The sequence below is a fragment of the Nannospalax galili genome, unplaced genomic scaffold (assembly GCF_000622305.1).
Source record: "Nannospalax galili isolate Female #2095 unplaced genomic scaffold, S.galili_v1.0 scaffold720, whole genome shotgun sequence".
Lineage (NCBI taxonomy): Eukaryota > Metazoa > Chordata > Mammalia > Rodentia > Spalacidae > Nannospalax > Nannospalax galili.
In genome coordinates this window covers 1,004,729-1,022,707 of record NW_008346927.1, presented here as the reverse complement: position 1 = coordinate 1,022,707, position 17,979 = coordinate 1,004,729, and the positions used below count along the sequence as shown (strand labels likewise).

The 17,979-nt window shown below is 36.0% G+C and overlaps 1 protein-coding gene across 1 annotated transcript in view; it reads right to left on the bottom strand.

Moving 5' to 3' along the window:
* Nucleotides 1-1,842: 1,842 nt before the first annotated feature.
* The window catches only part of Caps2 (calcyphosine 2), a 60,668-nt gene continuing 44,531 nt past the window's right edge, over nt 1,843-17,979 (bottom strand). Inside the window, exons 13-18 of the mRNA XM_008843371.2 lie at nt 14,074-14,192; nt 12,342-12,418; nt 10,415-10,569; nt 6,472-6,597; nt 3,726-3,822; nt 1,843-2,018 (exon numbers count right to left, since the gene is read on the bottom strand). Coding sequence (XP_008841593.1) covers nt 1,843-2,018; nt 3,726-3,822; nt 6,472-6,597; nt 10,415-10,569; nt 12,342-12,418; nt 14,074-14,192 — 750 coding nt within the window. The remainder of the gene's footprint in view (nt 2,019-3,725; nt 3,823-6,471; nt 6,598-10,414; nt 10,570-12,341; nt 12,419-14,073; nt 14,193-17,979) is intronic.

Genomic DNA, 17,979 nt, shown 5'->3' with positions numbered 1-17,979 from the left:
AACAAATACACGGGATTGGAGATATAAAAATCAAGCAGAGTCTTTAGTTTCCAGCTAGCTGGGGTTGACCGGCTTCCCGAGATATGCAAGTCTGGTCAGAACGATCGACCCCCATTCAGTTTCAGGTACAGATTATATAGGCCCACATAGTCATTACACAAAAAGCATTCCTCAGCAGACACTTTGATCAAACATCTTCTAAAAGCTATAGTTTCGGTTAAACATCTTTTCCAGGAAGGGTAGATCTGGTGTAAGCCTGGTGCAACTTCCCTCTTTTGTTCCTTATCGGTTATCTGGTATGTGCAAATAGGCCTACAGGACACATTGTAAATCAACTGAGTCTGGGGTCCAGGGTCCAGGAAGGAGGTTTACAGCACTTCAATTCTTAGCATTTCAACTAGGTTAATCATCCATGTGTGGTAGATACAATCAGGCAGAACAGGCAAGCTTAGCAAGTAAATCTAAATCAACATTTTAAACAGAGTTTTCTATCAAAATGCAGAGTTCTTACAGCATTCATCAAGGTATTTCATTTTTTTTCCAACAATAGTTAGGTGAATTTTTAAAATATGACTTACAGTGTTACAGATATTTCTTCTAAAACATTTTCTATCATACTGTTTTAATTTCAATTGTCTAAAAAGCATGCCAAGAAGTAAAGAATTTAGGCACATTTATTTCTTATATTTCATGAGCAAGTTTTAGAATCTCTTCAACCTTTAGGATATATATTTGCTGACTTCACATATATTCTTCTTATATTGCCAAGAATAGACAAATGAAATGATATGTATAAATCAAATTTTGAAAAGAATATATTTTCATTTCAGAACCACTTACTTCACTCAATTTTATTTTTTTAATTTATGCTATCAAGATATAAATTTATGAACTTAGAAATGATGCTGTAAAATTCTCCATTGTCTCTGTCCAGTAAAAAGTAAAGAACATAGAATTTAGAAAGGATGATTTTAGAACATTAAGCCATTAAATAAAGCATGTTTAGAAGAAAATGTTCTATCAGTCTATTACACAAAAATAGATGTTTATAATGCCACACATTTAATTTGTGGCATAAAATATGCTTTTACATTCTGGATAAAATTCACTGAATTATTCCTGAGTTCTTTATTTAATAATATACAGGAACATTTCCACATTACAACATTTCTTATATTTTATTATTTATACCTAAGCAATGCTTGTATGCAGGTAATATAACAGTAAAAATACAGTAAAAAATACAATATAATTTTTCTTCACTGAATAGCAGTATATATTTTGAAGACAAAAATATGTAAAATAAGTCTCTTTAAATGTACACTATAGGGGTAAACTTCAAGCATTCTAAATATTAAGGCTACAGGAAATATCTACTAATAACTAAAATGACTATTTTAACCTCACTCATAAATTTTGAGCTCAATCCCAAGTCATTAAATTGAGAATTTTGGCAATTATATTCTTAGGGTGAGGTTACAAAAAACTGAAGGACAAGAAATTTGGTTACTATATAGAAATTCTCATATCATTTAATGAAGATGCAACTTTCTTATTAAGGCTAATTTTAAAAAAACTACTTTTCTAAAATATAACCAAGATATGGAATAAACCAAAAAGACTTGTCTTTTCAAATTTATAGACAGGGAAGCATCAGTGTGTGCCCACAAGCACACATCTACATCTATCTTTCTAAATATTTCTTCCCAGACTTGTTTATTGAAAAAAAATTTAAATAAAAGGAGTCTTAGAAAAAATACAAGATTTGATCATACTTTCTATAAAATTCATCTTTCCTATAAAACACATTGTGCTGATGAAATAAATATACATTATGAAAAACTAGATTCCCCATGGAGTGCGTAAGATGTTAGCAAAATCTTCATCATCTGCTATCCCTATACTTAGACCTTCATAGTAATCTTCAAATTCACCATAGGACACTTCATCAGACTTGCTGCAGGCATCTTTTAATGTCTCTAGAAAAGAAGATTTGATTTCTTCCTCTGTCGAATGGCCTGTAGAAATAATACTGACTGTTAAGTATTTTCCGTAAAAGTTCAGCAAAATGACTGATGATGAAAAAGGAATACTAATTCATCTTATGAAATAATCTCAACAGCTTAAAATCTTATGTCAAACTTCCCTCCAATTTATTTAAACATGAACTAGAATTAATTTGTCTCATAATTTGCCACTCCATCACTACCCCTGTCCTCCTCTTTTGTACTTTGATATATTCTCTGGGTTTTAGCATAGAATGTAGAAGAAAAAAGTATTCAGAATTTTTAGTAAAGGAATTCAAAGATGAAAAGCTACAGAAATTGGTCAAACAATACTCAGAGGAAAACAAAAGAAAATTATGCATTTAAAATTTCAGAAAAAAAGTACATTAAATTGGGTGAGTGACAGTAAAGGGAGGTACGGATAGGTGAGGGGATCTAAATACCATCAAAACATATTGTGTGATAATCACAATGATTCACAAAAAAATAAACAAACCAAAAAAGTTAAAGTATACAAAAAACTATATTTGGGGACCCCCACCTTAAGATAATTTCTAATAAGCTACTTAAGCAAAGTAAAAAAGAGAATACTTTCTACAGCTAAAGTTAACTGCACTCAGGAAGCAGAGGCAGAGACAGAGGCAGCAAGGTCTCTGAAGCTGGAGACAATCCTGTCTACACAGCAAGGTTCTGTCTGAAAAAAAAAAATTGTAGACAACTTTTATCCCATAAACGGGTATACACACAGATTATAATTTGTAATGAAAAATAAAAAGTTATTTCTTTTTTATATAAAAATATCAGTAAAAGGTTTTTCTCTTTTTAAGAAAGTGTAGCTGGCTAGTGTACCCTTTAATGTGAATGCAAAGACAAAGGAATTTCTGGAATTTACTAAGGCTTACCAGACAACAAAGCAAACCCCTCCAGGCGCTAGAATCCACAACCATTAATGGAACTAAGCTGCTTAAGCACCTAATTAAGATTACTAGCCAGAAAAAGACAAAAAGAAAACAATATTGAAGTCACCTCATTTTGAAAGTAAACTGGTTTTTTTCTTGTATGTGATATATATACTAAAAGAAGTAGAAGGTGACATATGCTTAAAGAGATAAAACCGAAATCAACCCCCACCCAAAAAAACTAATGGCTATTAAATAACACTAGAAATGCAAGCTATTTTGATTTAAATTGCTAATTATAAATTTAGAAGAGCCAATCTATCTTCTGTTTCATACCCCCCCCAATTAAAATAAATAAATAAACTACATATAATGTTTGTTTGTTCATTCTTTGTTGAGACTGGGCCTCAGTAACCCAAGTTAGCCTGGAATTCCCCAGGTAGGATGACCTTGAACTCCTAGATAAAGATATAAATCTTCCACAAATCCTTAGGTATAACTATATCAGAAGATACAGTTAAACTAACTCAGAGCCTTCTAGAGCTGATCATCTATTCTCAAATCTCTTGTGTTCTTCTTATAAGCTTAAATACTTTATTCTGCAAACAAGAAAAAGGAGTTCTATCTAGAATATAAATAACAAAGGAATGAGTACTGACAATAGATCTAAGAATTTTTAAATGAAGAAGGGCAAATAGCTCTCAAATTATTGATTTAAGAAAATTGTTCATGTCCTTCCTTAAATTAGTATAATTTAAAGACAGTACTTATATTAATGGGCATTTTAGATATAAAATCCATTTTGACTCATTATAAGTACCTGAAATCACACGTGGATGCTTCTTTGCACAATAACATTTTCTTATGTCTGTCATAGACACAATGCCAGTTTTGTTGAAATCCAGTTTCATGAACACCTAAATAAAGACATGGGATTTTTCTATGTGAGATTATTAGACAACTTTCTATTTTGCAGTTATTCATTTCTGAACTATAAACAAGACAGTTTAAAGGAAGCAGGTATACCAAGAAGAGTTATAAATACAGGTGGAAAAATGTTTAGAAGACGCTAGGAAACTGCATTCAAATTTTCTGTTTGGCCCCTTCCAGCATCCTGACCTGGAAAAAGGAATCTAGCCTTTCCTGCCCTGGCTTTGCTTTTCTGTGAACTGAGAAGTTGGGTTTAAAAAAAGAAACTGTGGTAACGTCTAGCTGTAGGACTCATGAAACTGATAAATGACCACAACGAATAGCTAGCAAAGTATTTTAATTCAAAACGTGAACCTATAAATACTCCTAAAATCAATGAAAAAGTGAAATACTTATTTCTCGAAACTTAACACTGCCTTCTGAATTATTGGCTGTTTTATTGCTCTTCCAATTCAACGCAACTCCAAGTATTATAAAATATGAAGAAAGGAACTAGATACACAGAAACATTCAGGCTATCCAAAACAATTCTTTGTTTGCCAAGAGTCAAAACCGGAGCCAAATTTGTTTGTTCGTAATATTTAATTCACAACAATGTTGTACCTGCTACAGATTCAATTGCATCCCCCAGTCATATGCTGAACCCTAACAGCTAGTACCCCAGAACAGAATATTTGGAAGTAGAGCTCTTAAGAAAGTAATTAAAGTTGAAATGGAATCATTAGGGCGTGTGCCAGTATGATTAGCATCCTTTAAGACAGGAGTAGAACAGAGAGAGAGGGAGGGAGAGAGAGAGAGAGAGAGAGAGAGAGAAAGTAATGAGATAACACTGAACAGCCACCTGCAGACCATTGGCAGAAGGCTCAGAGGAAACCAAACCTGCTGGACCTTTCTGGGACTTCCTTTGTCCAAACTCTGAGAAAATAATTATGTATTCGTTTAGTTGACCAGTCTGTGGCTATAACTTTTTTTTTCCTCTCTCTCCATTCCCAGTATCAAGATTTATGAATAATAGAATTATTCAACTTCTATTCCAGATGATCAAACTTATTACCATGACAGGTAAAAGACAACTGCAAACTTATAGCTATGTGATAAATTTGTTTTATTTAAGGATTTTATTGCATTTCTTGGTCAGTAAAGGTAGAGAGCTTCAACTTTTCTACTTGGACACCTTCAATAACTGTTTAGACCACTTTATATAGAAAACTTTTGAATAAATGAGATGCATATGTATTTTTTATTGTATACATACACAAAAGAAAAAAACATACCACTCAAAATTAAAAGTGGCCACTGGAACTGTAGTAATATGTAGTTTCCTATAAAAATAGGAATAGTTTACTTTATATATGTGTGTGTGGTATATGTATGTAAGTGTGTGATGTGTGTGCTCATAGGTGTGTATGTGTAGCTCATACGTGTCATGGGACATGTGTGGAGGTCAGAGGACAACCCTGGTTATTAGTCCTCACACTCCACCTTGTTTGAGATAGGGTCTCTGTTCTTAGCCACTGCATCCACCAGGCTAGCTGACCCATCAGCTTCCAGGATTCCCCTGTGTCCATCTCTCATTTGGGCACAGGAGCACTGACAGTACAGACATGTGCTGCCTCACTATGCTTTATGAGGGTTCTGGGGATGCAAACTCTGGTCCTCACACTTCCACGGGAAACACTGTACTTCCTGAGTCATCTCTCCAGACCTAGAGTTCCCTTAAATCCAACTTAACAAGATCTTTGGAAATCTTCATTTTAACATCTAGTATGTATATTGTAAAACCCAGAAAAATTTTGTTGTTGTCTTGTCTTTTTGAGACAGGGTCTCTCTGTAGCCCCAACCTGACTGGAACTCGCTTTGTAAACCAAGCTGGCCTCAGCCTCACAGATACCTGCCTGTCTCTGCCTCTTGACTGCTGGGATTAAAGGTGTGTGCCACCACTCCCAGAGAAGGATTTTTTTTTTTAATACATTTTATTTTATTTTTTTTTAATTTTGTTTTATTTTATCTGTATGCGTGTATTGCCTGCATGTAGGTAAGTGCACCCGTGTCATGCAATGCTCGAGGAGGACAAAAGAGGCTGCCAGATCCCCTGGAACTGGAGTTAGGACAGTTGTTAGCTGCCATGTGGGTGCTGGGATTCGAACCTGGATCTTCTGCAAGAACAATCAGTGTTCTTAACTGCTGAGCCATCTCTCCAGCCCCCACAGAAGGATTTTTAATCATCATTTTAAAATAACGTAGATTGAGCACTGACACTGGGAAAAGTTGCATGGCTAGGAATGGTTTTATCACATAACATTTTTCCATTAACTCTGTGGGTTAGCAAACTGAGACACAAGATAATACCTGCCAATATAGTGCAACAGGCTAGGAATTTACGGAAGCAACAGTTTACAGAGCTAGTCATTTAGAAGACAATTTTATTTGAAATTTCAGTTTTATCAATTGTTGCCTCAAACCTATATGTAAATTATTTTACTTTATTTTGGGTAGATTTATATGAACATATCTATGCTTGCTTATGTTTTACAAATAAAATAATGTAACATGCTTTAAATATTTCATTAAAGTTCAAAGTAATGAATCTAACAATGTATTAAAAGCAGCAGTTTAAAAAAATGGTTAACAGTTACCTTTCGAACAAATGATTTCCTATATTCATTCATTTCACCAATAATGGCCCGCTTGAATTCTCCATAATCAACCTTGTCCTTGTCATGGCCAGTGCCGATCAGAATTAGCCACGAAGACTCAAAGTTCTATAAATTTTCAGAGTTGTTACGTGTTTAAGTTATACACAGTCATAACAAAAATCATCCTAATCATAATTTGCTAAATCATCTGGAGCCCTAGACAAAGTTTCCTATTCAATAAGAAAATTCAAAAAGCTATATATAAATCTAATTAAACAGCCATGACAACTACTGAAAAGGGTTCTGAGGCACACTCAAGCAAATTAAGGATCTGATCCAAAGTAGCAAAAACACACAAGTATGTGTTTTTTTTTTTTTAATTATATTAATTGGGGGGCAGGAAAATGCTGAGGATTGAACCAAGAGTCTCTTGAATACTAGGTAAACACTCTACCTCTACTATATCCTAAGTGCCTAATTCTGCTATTTTTTTACATTTCTATTGAACTTTTGTGATTTTAACATAATATAATTCAATATATAGATGTCACCTTTCCCTAGTACCCCTCCCCTGCCCGTTTTAATGTACTCTATTATATATATATTATATATATATATATATATATAATAAGGCCTATAGAATCTAGTCTATGTCTCCTAATGTCCTTTGCTGTTTTTTGACAAGTAGTATTTGCATCTATTTAGGGAGCACAACATGCTGTCCCACCATACATACACACTGCAGAATGATGAAATCAGGCTAAATCACATCCTTATTATTTCAAATATTTTACATTTCTTTGTAGTAAGAGTACGTATAATCTGTTTTAGCTATCCTCTCATCTAATTGAAAGTTTGTTTCATTTGCCCACCCTTTCCCCTCTCTATACCTCACAGACCTGGACAGTTACCATTCAGTGCCTTTTTATATAAAATAGTATGGTTGTCATCTACTTGGCTTTGAGCATTACAGTACTTTTAAATGTATTATATCTGTGACAATTCAAGTCTATTCAGATTCTAAAATGCCTCTAGTATTGTGACCACTAATTGTATTTCTTCTAGTCTTACTTGAGCACATAGACAGTTCAAATGACTCCTGTGCTGTTCCATAATTGACACCGAAAGGTATAATTTTAAGTAAACACCGTGTGTCAGTTTCTTCACTCTGCCATTACCCCATACTTCTTTGGCAAATGTGCCATTTAATAGACTGTTCTATTCACTGCTCTTGACAACAAAAAAAATTATAGCATTCCTTTTCTGAAACTTGGATAACTATATTTCCAATGTTTCAATCAAGTTGTTAGCTTTAAATGATAATGTAAATAAAACATCTAAGTGCTTGGCAAATAGGTACTCAAAAATATTCCCTTCCATTTTTTAACTTTTCCAGATAAAACTTTAATTAGAAAACAGAAATTCAAGATTTTCAGGCACAGGTTCTAGTGAAGTAAGAGGAAAGTAAACAAGAATATTATTTAAAATACGTGAAAGCACTGGACATGTAGCTAAGTGGTAAAGACTTGCCTGGCATACATCAGGGCCTCAAAAAATTAATAAACTATTTAATTTATTTTATAATAGAATAAAACATGAGAAAAGAATCTCCTTCACATCCTTATGTTAGAAATCTTATGTAATTCTTATAGTTTCACCCTTACATTATAAATATTTAGCAATCAAAGAGAACAAGTGCAGTAGCAGTGCTTTTTCATATTAGATGGATTACTCTTGTTTAACAAAAAAGACACCAGAGCACCGCACTTGACTGTTGCTGTTTCACTTTTTTATCTGTGCAAGGAAGACGTGAAGGTGGTGTTATCACTAGACAAGTCACAAGTTTAAACACAGTAAAGTGAAAAGGAGCCAGGTGTCCTGGCACATACGTTTAATCCTAGTGCTCAGGAGGCAGAGGTAGGTGAGATAAAGGCTAACCTGGTCTACACAGGCTAGCCAGGGCTACAGAGACTCTGTCTTAAATAACCAAAACCAAACAAAAGAAAACAAATAAATTTAAAAGCCCCCTCAAACAAGTATATCACACAGTGATAAGCAATATCATATCAATACAGGTATTTATAGTTAATAAATTTACACTTAATTTTTTCAATTGAGTTTCCATGCAGCTCTGAATAGAGTAATTATCACTGAACTGCTTAGGCAAAGCTTGTCAATCAAAAAGGTCAAAAGACTTACCCAAGATCACACTGCTAAGTATTTAGGCTGTAATGCGAATCTAAACTTGAGAAATACACTGTGTCATGTGAAAAGACAATTTTTGAGAAAAAAAGAACAGTGCAAAAGAAGGTTTTATCTGAAGGGCTTGACATGAATCAAGCTCATGTACTTTCAACATACACAAAAATGTTAGCGCCCCTGTTCAGCATGGAAGAAGCCAGAGCAGTCTGCATCCCTATTCCCCGTTGGTAGTTTGGGTAACCCCTTCAGAGGATGGCTTGGTAAGAATAGGAGGAAGAAATTGGCTAGGCAGTTAGGGTAAAAAGACCCCAAAGAAATGTAGCCAGTTTCTGGGCTAAAAGTCAAAATGTCCTTGGGCCTGTTAGCAACATACTCTCCAAAGGCCAAAAATGTCAAAAGTATTTGGGAGACTGTATTCAATCCTTAAAAGATTTTAGGGTTAGCTCTTCAGAGGGGGGATGCTGGAGGGGAGGGAGTGGACATGGATTTGATCAAAACACCTTATATACATGTATGAAATTCTCAATAAAGTTTTGTAAAAGTTAAAAAAAAACAAAGCATGGCACACAAGGCTTCCCTGTACTAGATTTAACTTCTCCCTGTTCTTTCCCTTCCATCTACCCACTCTGGCTATGCATTATTTATTCCGCACTTGTTGGATGTCATGTTCTATTCAGGGTGCAAAAGAAAGAGCAGGAAAACAGTCCCTATCCTCGCGGGACTTTGCACCTTATATGCAAGTAGAGCCAGAAAACACAACGTGGCATCGAGGGACAAAATAGAAAGCAATATAGAAAGGTGCAGAGATTAGACAGCAGAGCTTGTTCAGGGGCATTGTACGAACACTGAAAAAGTTGCAGCCAAACTGAGGACGACAATCGGGAGCACAGATCCCGGGCAAGACTGCTCATAGCAGGGGCAAGAGGCTGTGTGGTGAGCCCTTCGCAACTGGGGAGAACCACACTCTAGCCGCTAACCTGCTGCTTTTTCCCATGAAATAGCCATTATATGACCTGTGCTCTACTTTGTATGGAGTATCTTTTGCAGACAATGATATTGTTCTTTACATAACACAACAAATGATACTGTTCTTCACATCCTTGTCCAGTTAATTCTTCATTATTCAAATGGGATGGGTCCCCCAGGAATCTTGCAGTGATCTTCTCTCTCCTTCCTAATAAACTAACTTAAATTTGGGTACTGTCACACGTGTTCCCAGGACATTCTCTGTTTGATGTATATATATTAATTTATAAGCATTTTCTTTAGTTCTAAAAATTATGAGAGTAGAGAGTATGTCATCTCAGAGCATAGCACATGCCTGGCTGTTAAATACTCCACTTAAAAAAAATTTTAAATCCGGGGGCTGGAGAGATTGCTCAGGAGTTAAGAGCACTGACTGCTCTTGCAGGGGAACTAGGTTTGATTCCCAGCATCCGCATGGCAGCTGACAACCATCTGTAACTCCAGAAACAGGATATCTGATGCCTTCTTCTGACCTCCGTGGGCATTGCACGACACTGGTGCACTTATATACATGCAGAAAATAGACTCATACACAAAATTTTTAAAAATATATATTTTTTAAAAATTTAAAAACCAATTGAACTTATTGCCTGATGGTTTAATGTTGATTATAAGGCATAAAAAAGGAAACAAATTAACTAAAATTTCACAGAAAAGTGAATAAGGTCATGCAAGAAGATTATATTCTTTGCAGAAGATGATTTCTGGCACATACCTTTTCAGATACTTCTATGTGAAATGCTTTCAGAGCTTGCTGAAAATCTGCCTTTTCTAAAAATCCTTTTCCCTCCTTGTCCAAATGCTGAAAGTATTTTCCCAATCCAGTCAAAATTCGAACACCTCTTTTACATAATTGCTCTTTTAATTCATCTGTTCAATAAAAAGACATGAAAGCTAAGTGCTTCTGTGCACAGAGCTATTAAACTGCACTTGTTCCTCCTATGAGAAAATAAGAGGATATTATTGAAATACAGAATGTGAATATTCAACAAAATCATGTAGATGACCAACAGATAGGACATTTTTAATAAAAAGAACTATATACACATCTGCATCTGCATGTACATAATATGCCAGAACTACAGCACCACTGTGTGGCGAAACTGTTATATTTTAAACACAGAAAAATAATGATTCTCTTTATTCACAAGGAAATAACATAAGCAAATATTAAAAATAAAATCTTGGTTTCTATTGTCTAGATATCTTTAACTGCCCCATAACTGAGTTATAAAATTGATGCCAAGCAACTCTCTTTAAAAAATTATCAGTTCAGAAAGTTTTATACAGTTTAAAATCTTCAAAATAGAGGTTAGGCACAGTGTCACACGCCACTTTAATACCAGCACTTAGGAAGCAGATGGATCTCTGTGAGTTCGAGGTTAACTTGGTCTACATAGAGAGTCAGGGTCTACACAGTGAGACCCTGTCTCAAAAATAAATAAAAAGAAGATAAGACAGACAGACAGATAATCTTTACATTGGAACCTATTCATATGCATTAAAATATAAATAAGAATATCGGTGTTTCAACAACAGTTTTGGCTGGTCAGCAAGTCAAATTCTATCTTTCTTATAGTGAATGTCTGATTTTAAATGATTTTCAAAATTCTTTAAGTATATATTGATTTCTGTGGTTACTTGATTTTGTTTTATACATTCCTCCCTTCTAGACTATGAGCTATAACAAAGGAATTGTTTATGACAGCTTAATATGCTGCAGTTATGACACTAGATCTTACAAAGAAATTTATAAAAGTGTTTTAAGGTCCTAAGCCTACCTACATCCAATTTACGCATATAGTCATCCTGGAAAGGAAATGAGAAGAATTTTTATAACCCTCACATAGAGATGAAGAAAGAGGTACAATGGATTTACACAAGGTCATATGTCCACTGAACCAAAAAATCTACTCAATACACAATAGAATGCATTCACTAGTACGTGAACCCGAAACATTCCAGTTGAGCACTAGACTATAGATCTCTTCAGGACATAACCTGAGGCATAAAACACATCTATGGTGGCTCATGCCTATAATCCCAGACTTTGGGAGGCTCACACAGGACTGCCACAATTCCCAGGCCAGCTTGGCCTATACAATAAAATCCAAATTGCCTGTGCTATAGTGTGAGACCCTGTCAAAAAAAAAAAAACATATATTCTGGGCCCAACAAGATGGATGAATGGGTAAAGGCACTCACTGCCCAGCCTAATGACCTGAAAGTTTGGATCCCACATGGTGGAAGGAGAACTGACTCCTGCAAGTCATCCTCTGACCTTGCATACACACACACACACACACACACACACACACACACACACAAACACACTAAAGCTTGAAGAAAAAATAATTTTTTATATTTTATTTAGTTTGAGTGAAATCCATACTATCTAATATTTTCCAAAATCCTTAAGTTATAATTCACATAATACTTTTTACTCAGTATCATTAATATAAGAGAAATCATGAAAAATATTTTCATAAATAAATATATATACAAACTTTACAAATACTGAATAGGAAATATAAATCAAGTGCTACAAAATGTAAAGGTATCTAAAAAAATACTGCTTAAACTGATCATAATAAAAACAGTTAAAAAGTATAGCTAATACTTAGAGTGAAGTAAAAACATACCTTGAATGACCCTGAGGAACAGCCTGTCCTTGGCTTCCTGGCTGACTATGTCTTCCTCATGTTCTGCAGAAGCACTTCTGCGAGAAAGTACAGAAACATTAGCTCTTCCCTACTCCAGACTCAGAGAAACCCTCAAAAACATTTGGAGGAGTGGTAGCTAGAGTTCAATCAAATCCCCCTTTATCTGTTGCTTTGACTCCATGGAGAATTGAGCTCAGAGCTGAAAACAGAACTGGTACCTGTGAACATAGTCCTTTTTAAAAAATATTTTATTTAGTGGCTGAAGAGATGCCTCAGTGGTTAAGAACACTGACTGTTCTTGCAGAAGACCTGGGTTTGAATCCCAGCACCCACATGGTAGCTAACAACTGTCCATAACTCCAGTTCCAGGGTATCTGACAGCCTCTTCTGTCCTCCGAGGGCATTGCACGACATGGGAGCACTTACTTACGTGCAGGCAATATGAACTGTTGTCAGCTGCCATGTGGGTGCTGAGAATCAAACCTGTGTCCTCTGCAAGAGTCTCAGGTGCTCTTAACCACTGAGACATCTCTCCAACGCCAAGAGATTCCTTTTTTATAGGTGTTTTAATGTTTTCTAAACTACTTAATTGGAGCTATTAAATTTTAAAGCAGTTTTTCCTTGCAAAGTATAAGATGTAAAAATTCATTAAAAGCTTCCCAAGATGCACTAATAAATAACAAATTTTTTGTAACAGCTAATTTGTAGACTAAGGCCCCTAATTGCACACACATCAGTTACCAATTTGAATCGTATTGGTATCAAGAAACATCCACCAAGAAGAGTGTTTATTTCTGTGATTAAAAACAAACCTCACTAGTCCTTACTCTTTATAATTCATAGCATTATTTTTTACTACATATATGATCAGTCAATGAACAGTATAGCCATAGCAGACTGATAACTGTTTTATGATAAACAAAAGAGAGAGAGAGAGAGAGAGAGAGAGAGAGAGAGAGAGAGAGAAAGGCATCACACTAACAGTGTAGGAAACTGGTTATAATATTGGACTGTTAGCTCATTTAAATTTTTTTTACATTTATTTATTTTGTGTGCATGTGTATGAGGGTGTGCATTCCACAGAGCATGTGTGGAGGTCAGAGGACAACTTGTGGGAATTGGTTTTCTCCTTCCACCAGGTGGGTTCTGGGAATCAAATTCAGGTCTCCAGCTTGGCAGTAAGGATCTTTATCCATTAAGCCATCCCACTGGCTCCCAAATCCCATCTTTTAAAACACTACTTGGGGCCAGGCGTGGTGGCACACGCCTTTAATCTCAGCACTTGGGAGGCAGAGGCAGGTGGATCTCTGTGAGTTCAAGGACAGCCTGGTCTACATAGTGAGTTCCAGGACAACTATGGATACAGGGAGAACCTGCCTCAAAAAAAAAAAAAAAAGACCAAAAAAAATACAACAACAACAAAAAAAAACCTACTTTGATAGCACTTGCTAAAATGGCAAAGGCAAACTTAAAAATTATCCTTATCATAAAATCAGACAATTTTAAATTTTTAATTGGCTATAATTGATTGTAATTGTACCCAAACACAAAGTGTATGTGATTGTAAGTCAGAACACAGAGTAGATTACACACAAAGAGCTATGATTTTTAAAATATGAGCCTTACCTGAAGTCTAAATGTTTTGTGGTAGAATCTCATTTTAAGATAGTGCTTTCATTTAGTTTTGAAATGATAAATGCTTTTGACTTACTTCAAAGAATCCAAAGCTGTTTGATCAATATTTGTGATTCTAAGTCGAAGTAACACATTTTCTTTAATGCTCTCTGGAAGGCTGGGATGATCACAACTCAAAAATGTCAAAGTCGCACCCTGAAGAAATGAACAGATGAATGTTTTGTTAAAGAATATAATCAGAAAATAAAATACAACTCATTCTGAATGAAAAGACTTAATTTTCTTTACATTTGACATGGTATACTCTAATAGTGGCCAAAATATAGTGTATTTAGAGAATATTTAGAAACTATGCAGGTTCAGCTAATAGTATGGAAAAACAAAGCACTTTTCCATATAATCCATTTGATCAAAAGAGCTCAGATTTAAAAAATAAGAATCACAGAAAAATGATGCATGAGTTCCACTGAATGTATGACAGTTCCTATGGTGATTAGTTTTAACTGTAAACTTGTCATAGCCTAGAATCATCTGGGAATTATCAATGAGGGATTGTCATATTAGGGCATTTCTGTGGGGATTATCTTAAATTCACTGAAGTGGGAAAGTCACCCACTGGGGGTGGCACCATTCCCTGGGCAAGGGATCCTGGATTATGTGAAAAGGAAAAGTGAACTAAGCATCAGCATGCATTAATTCATTGTTCTCGACTGTGCCTGTGCTGTGAACAGTTCTTTCAAGTTCCTGCTGCCTTCACTTCCCCACAATGATGGACTGCAACCTGGAATTGTGAGCCCATTAAACACTTTCGCCCTTAAGCTGCTTTTGTCAGAGTATTTTATCATACCAACAGGAAAAGAAATTAGTACAATACCCAAATTCAGAACTAGAACTGTTGGTCCACTGAAGATGATGTGCAGATTGATGAACTATGATAGATTGATCATACTTTTTCAGGTAGTCTTTTGATGCTAACATTACAAAAATATAAAACCATAATTTAATCTAATTAGAGCATCAAAGTTTCAGTGACAAAATTCTTACTAAAAATTCTTTTTCAAATATTCTAGTTTTATTATTTTTATTGTATTTTATGTGTATGAGTGCATTACCTACATGCATGTAAATGCATCCATGTAGTCCAGTGCCCATGGAGGTCAGAAGAGGACATCAGATCCCCTGGAACTGGAGTTATGGACAGTTGTTAACCACCATGTGGGTGCTGAGACCCAAACCCATGTCCTCTGCAAGAGCAACCAGTGCTCTGAACAGCAGAGTCACCTCTCCAGCCCCCTACGAAAAATTCTTAAGCCAAGCCTAAAGAATAGAGATTCTGAGTCACTCATATACAAGCAGCCAGTGTAAGGACAAATGCAAGTTTAAAAGAGGAGGCTTGATTCTTCCTTATACTTAAGGAGGTGATTTCCCTCCCTTCCTTTTTCTTAGAAGTTTCTTTAAAAAAACTGGTAATTGGGTTGCTTTCTCTTCCTTTTGAAATATATATATATATATAATGTCCATTGCCAGCTTTATGACCAAGGAAAAGTCTTTCTCCAGGACCAGAAAGCCACTCTTAGAAAGACAAGTATCTAGGGAGCGACAGCACTCATCTCCACATGAGAACCTGATTCTCTAGGCACCTGCCCTCAGTCCAAAACACCTTCCAACCTTCTCTCCCAAAGAAATGAGACTGTTGCTCTTCAGGATAGAGTCAGTTAACACAGATGGCCACCATCAGGTGAATTGGGGTGAACTCTGAGGGGCAAATCATGCTGTTGTGTCTTTATTTACTTGAAAGCAACTTATTTGTGTGTAATTTTTTTTTATTTTTGCCTAACAAGAGGGTGAGATTTCTGTTTGCAATCTGTTAGTTGATTTGCCTATGATGTATAGTATATTCTGGTTTAGTATGTATTCAACAATAAACCAACTTCCATTACTCCCTTTCTGGCAGGTTGTCTGGATTGGCAGAAGATCTGATTTTAAATTCTGTTTCCCCAATGCCAGCCATCAGAGTAATCCTTAAGATATTTTTCAATTAAGGAAGCAGGAAGCAGTGAATTGGAGCTTCCCAACTAAGATTGTAGAAGGTTCCAGATTAGTCAGGCTGATGAGGTGGATGGATTTAGGGGCAGGAAGAGCCTGTTTGCTGGTTCTGCCTTCTAGCTGCTTCTTTGCCTCAGTGTATTACCCAAGTGTTTTCATTTTCTATTTTATAAAAAGAATATAAAAGGACCTGGGAAGGAGTTCACTGCATATCTCTTACCTGTTCTTTTTTACACTAGCAGCTTTCTAATAATTAGTTTTTAATACTTCATATCAAGCCCAAGAAAAGTCAAATTAGCATCTAAATTTGAGACTGTAAATAAATCAAGGCAGAACTGTCAACAAAGGTCAAAAGAAACTTGAATTTGGCCCCAAAGTTTTGAGGCTTGGGACCTGACAATGTTTATCAATGCCAAAGAGGAATAGAAACATATTATGTCCATAAGCAATTATTAATATCACTAAACTATTGAAACATTATCAAATGCATTAACATTTGAAAAGTGTACAAAGCTACTTTTTCCAATAATAAGCAACTTTACATTTGTAATTAAACATTAAATAAATTACAGAGGGAATTGAAGTTTCTCTATCAGAGGTTATTGATAGGTCCTGTGTCCAAAGAAATGATCACAATAACATAAAAATGAAAGCTTAATAGATGCGGAAAATGATTAGAATAACAACTTTACAAGTGTTTTGCTTGTTTTCTCTGTTTGGTAGCTACTCAGATATCAGCAGTTTTCAAGGATGTTGAAGATGGAGCCTTCCTTCATAATCTGCAGCTTGTAAAACCAGGAACTGAAATTGCAGGACTGATTACTAGTCAGATGAATGGGTCTGTCTGTGCAGTGAGTGTCAGTGTACCTGATGTCATGCTACATTGAATGCGGAGTAAAATGTGAAGGTGTACTTTACAAAGGCATCTGTGGGTACAGACGCATTGTCACAAGTAGTCTCTAAACAGCTGGCACAAAATTTCTTTGAAGTGTCTTTTAAGCAAAGCCTTGATGAAGCATATAGAAATGAAAAGGTAGGCTCTATGGAATCACCTGGAAGGCAAAAGAGAATATCCTCCTCACTCCCCATAGGGCTGAATATTCTGGTGTAAAGACATGGGAGACTGAGGAAAGGATCAATAAATAGAAAAGTGAGGCCACGTAGAGGAGTGACTAGTCAAAGGGGCACACTTTTTTTTTTGTCTTTTTGAAGCAGGGTCTCCCTGTAGCCCCAGCTGTCCTGGAACTCACTACGTAGACCAGGCTGGCCTTGAACTCACAGAGATCCGCCTGTCTCTGCCTCCCAAATGCTGGGACTACAGGAGTGCACCCCCATGCCCGGCAAGGGGCATACATTTTTAAGAATACAGATTTTCAATAATAAGTTGCAAATTGCTTACACTGGTTTTATTTCTGTTGCTGTGGTGAAATACTCAGACCAAAACAACTGAACGGAGAAAGGGTTTATTTTGGTTTACAGTCCTGGAGGAATAGAGTCCACCGTCACAGGGAAGGCATGGTGGGTGCTAGGCGTATGAAGCCAGCTTGTCACAGTGCATCAGAAATCAGAAAGCAGAAAGCCAACAAGAAGTGGGACCAGGCTATAAAATCTCGAAGCCTGGCCCCGAGATATACTTCCTGCAACAAGGCTCTACCTCCTAGATGTCTCCTAACCTTCCCAAATACTGTCATGAGCTAGGCACCAAGTTTATAGACATGAACTAATAATGGTGGACATTTCATATTCAAGCCACAACAAATGCTGTGATATAAACTTCCTGAGATAACCCAACCCTTCAAAACGTCTATTACAAACACAAGGTATCACATGTGTCGTTTATCTTCCTTTCTTCCTCCCTCCCTCCCTTCCTCCCTCCCTCCCTTCCTTCCTTCCTTCCTTCCTTCCTTCCTTCCTTCCACCTAACCCCCCCAATTGC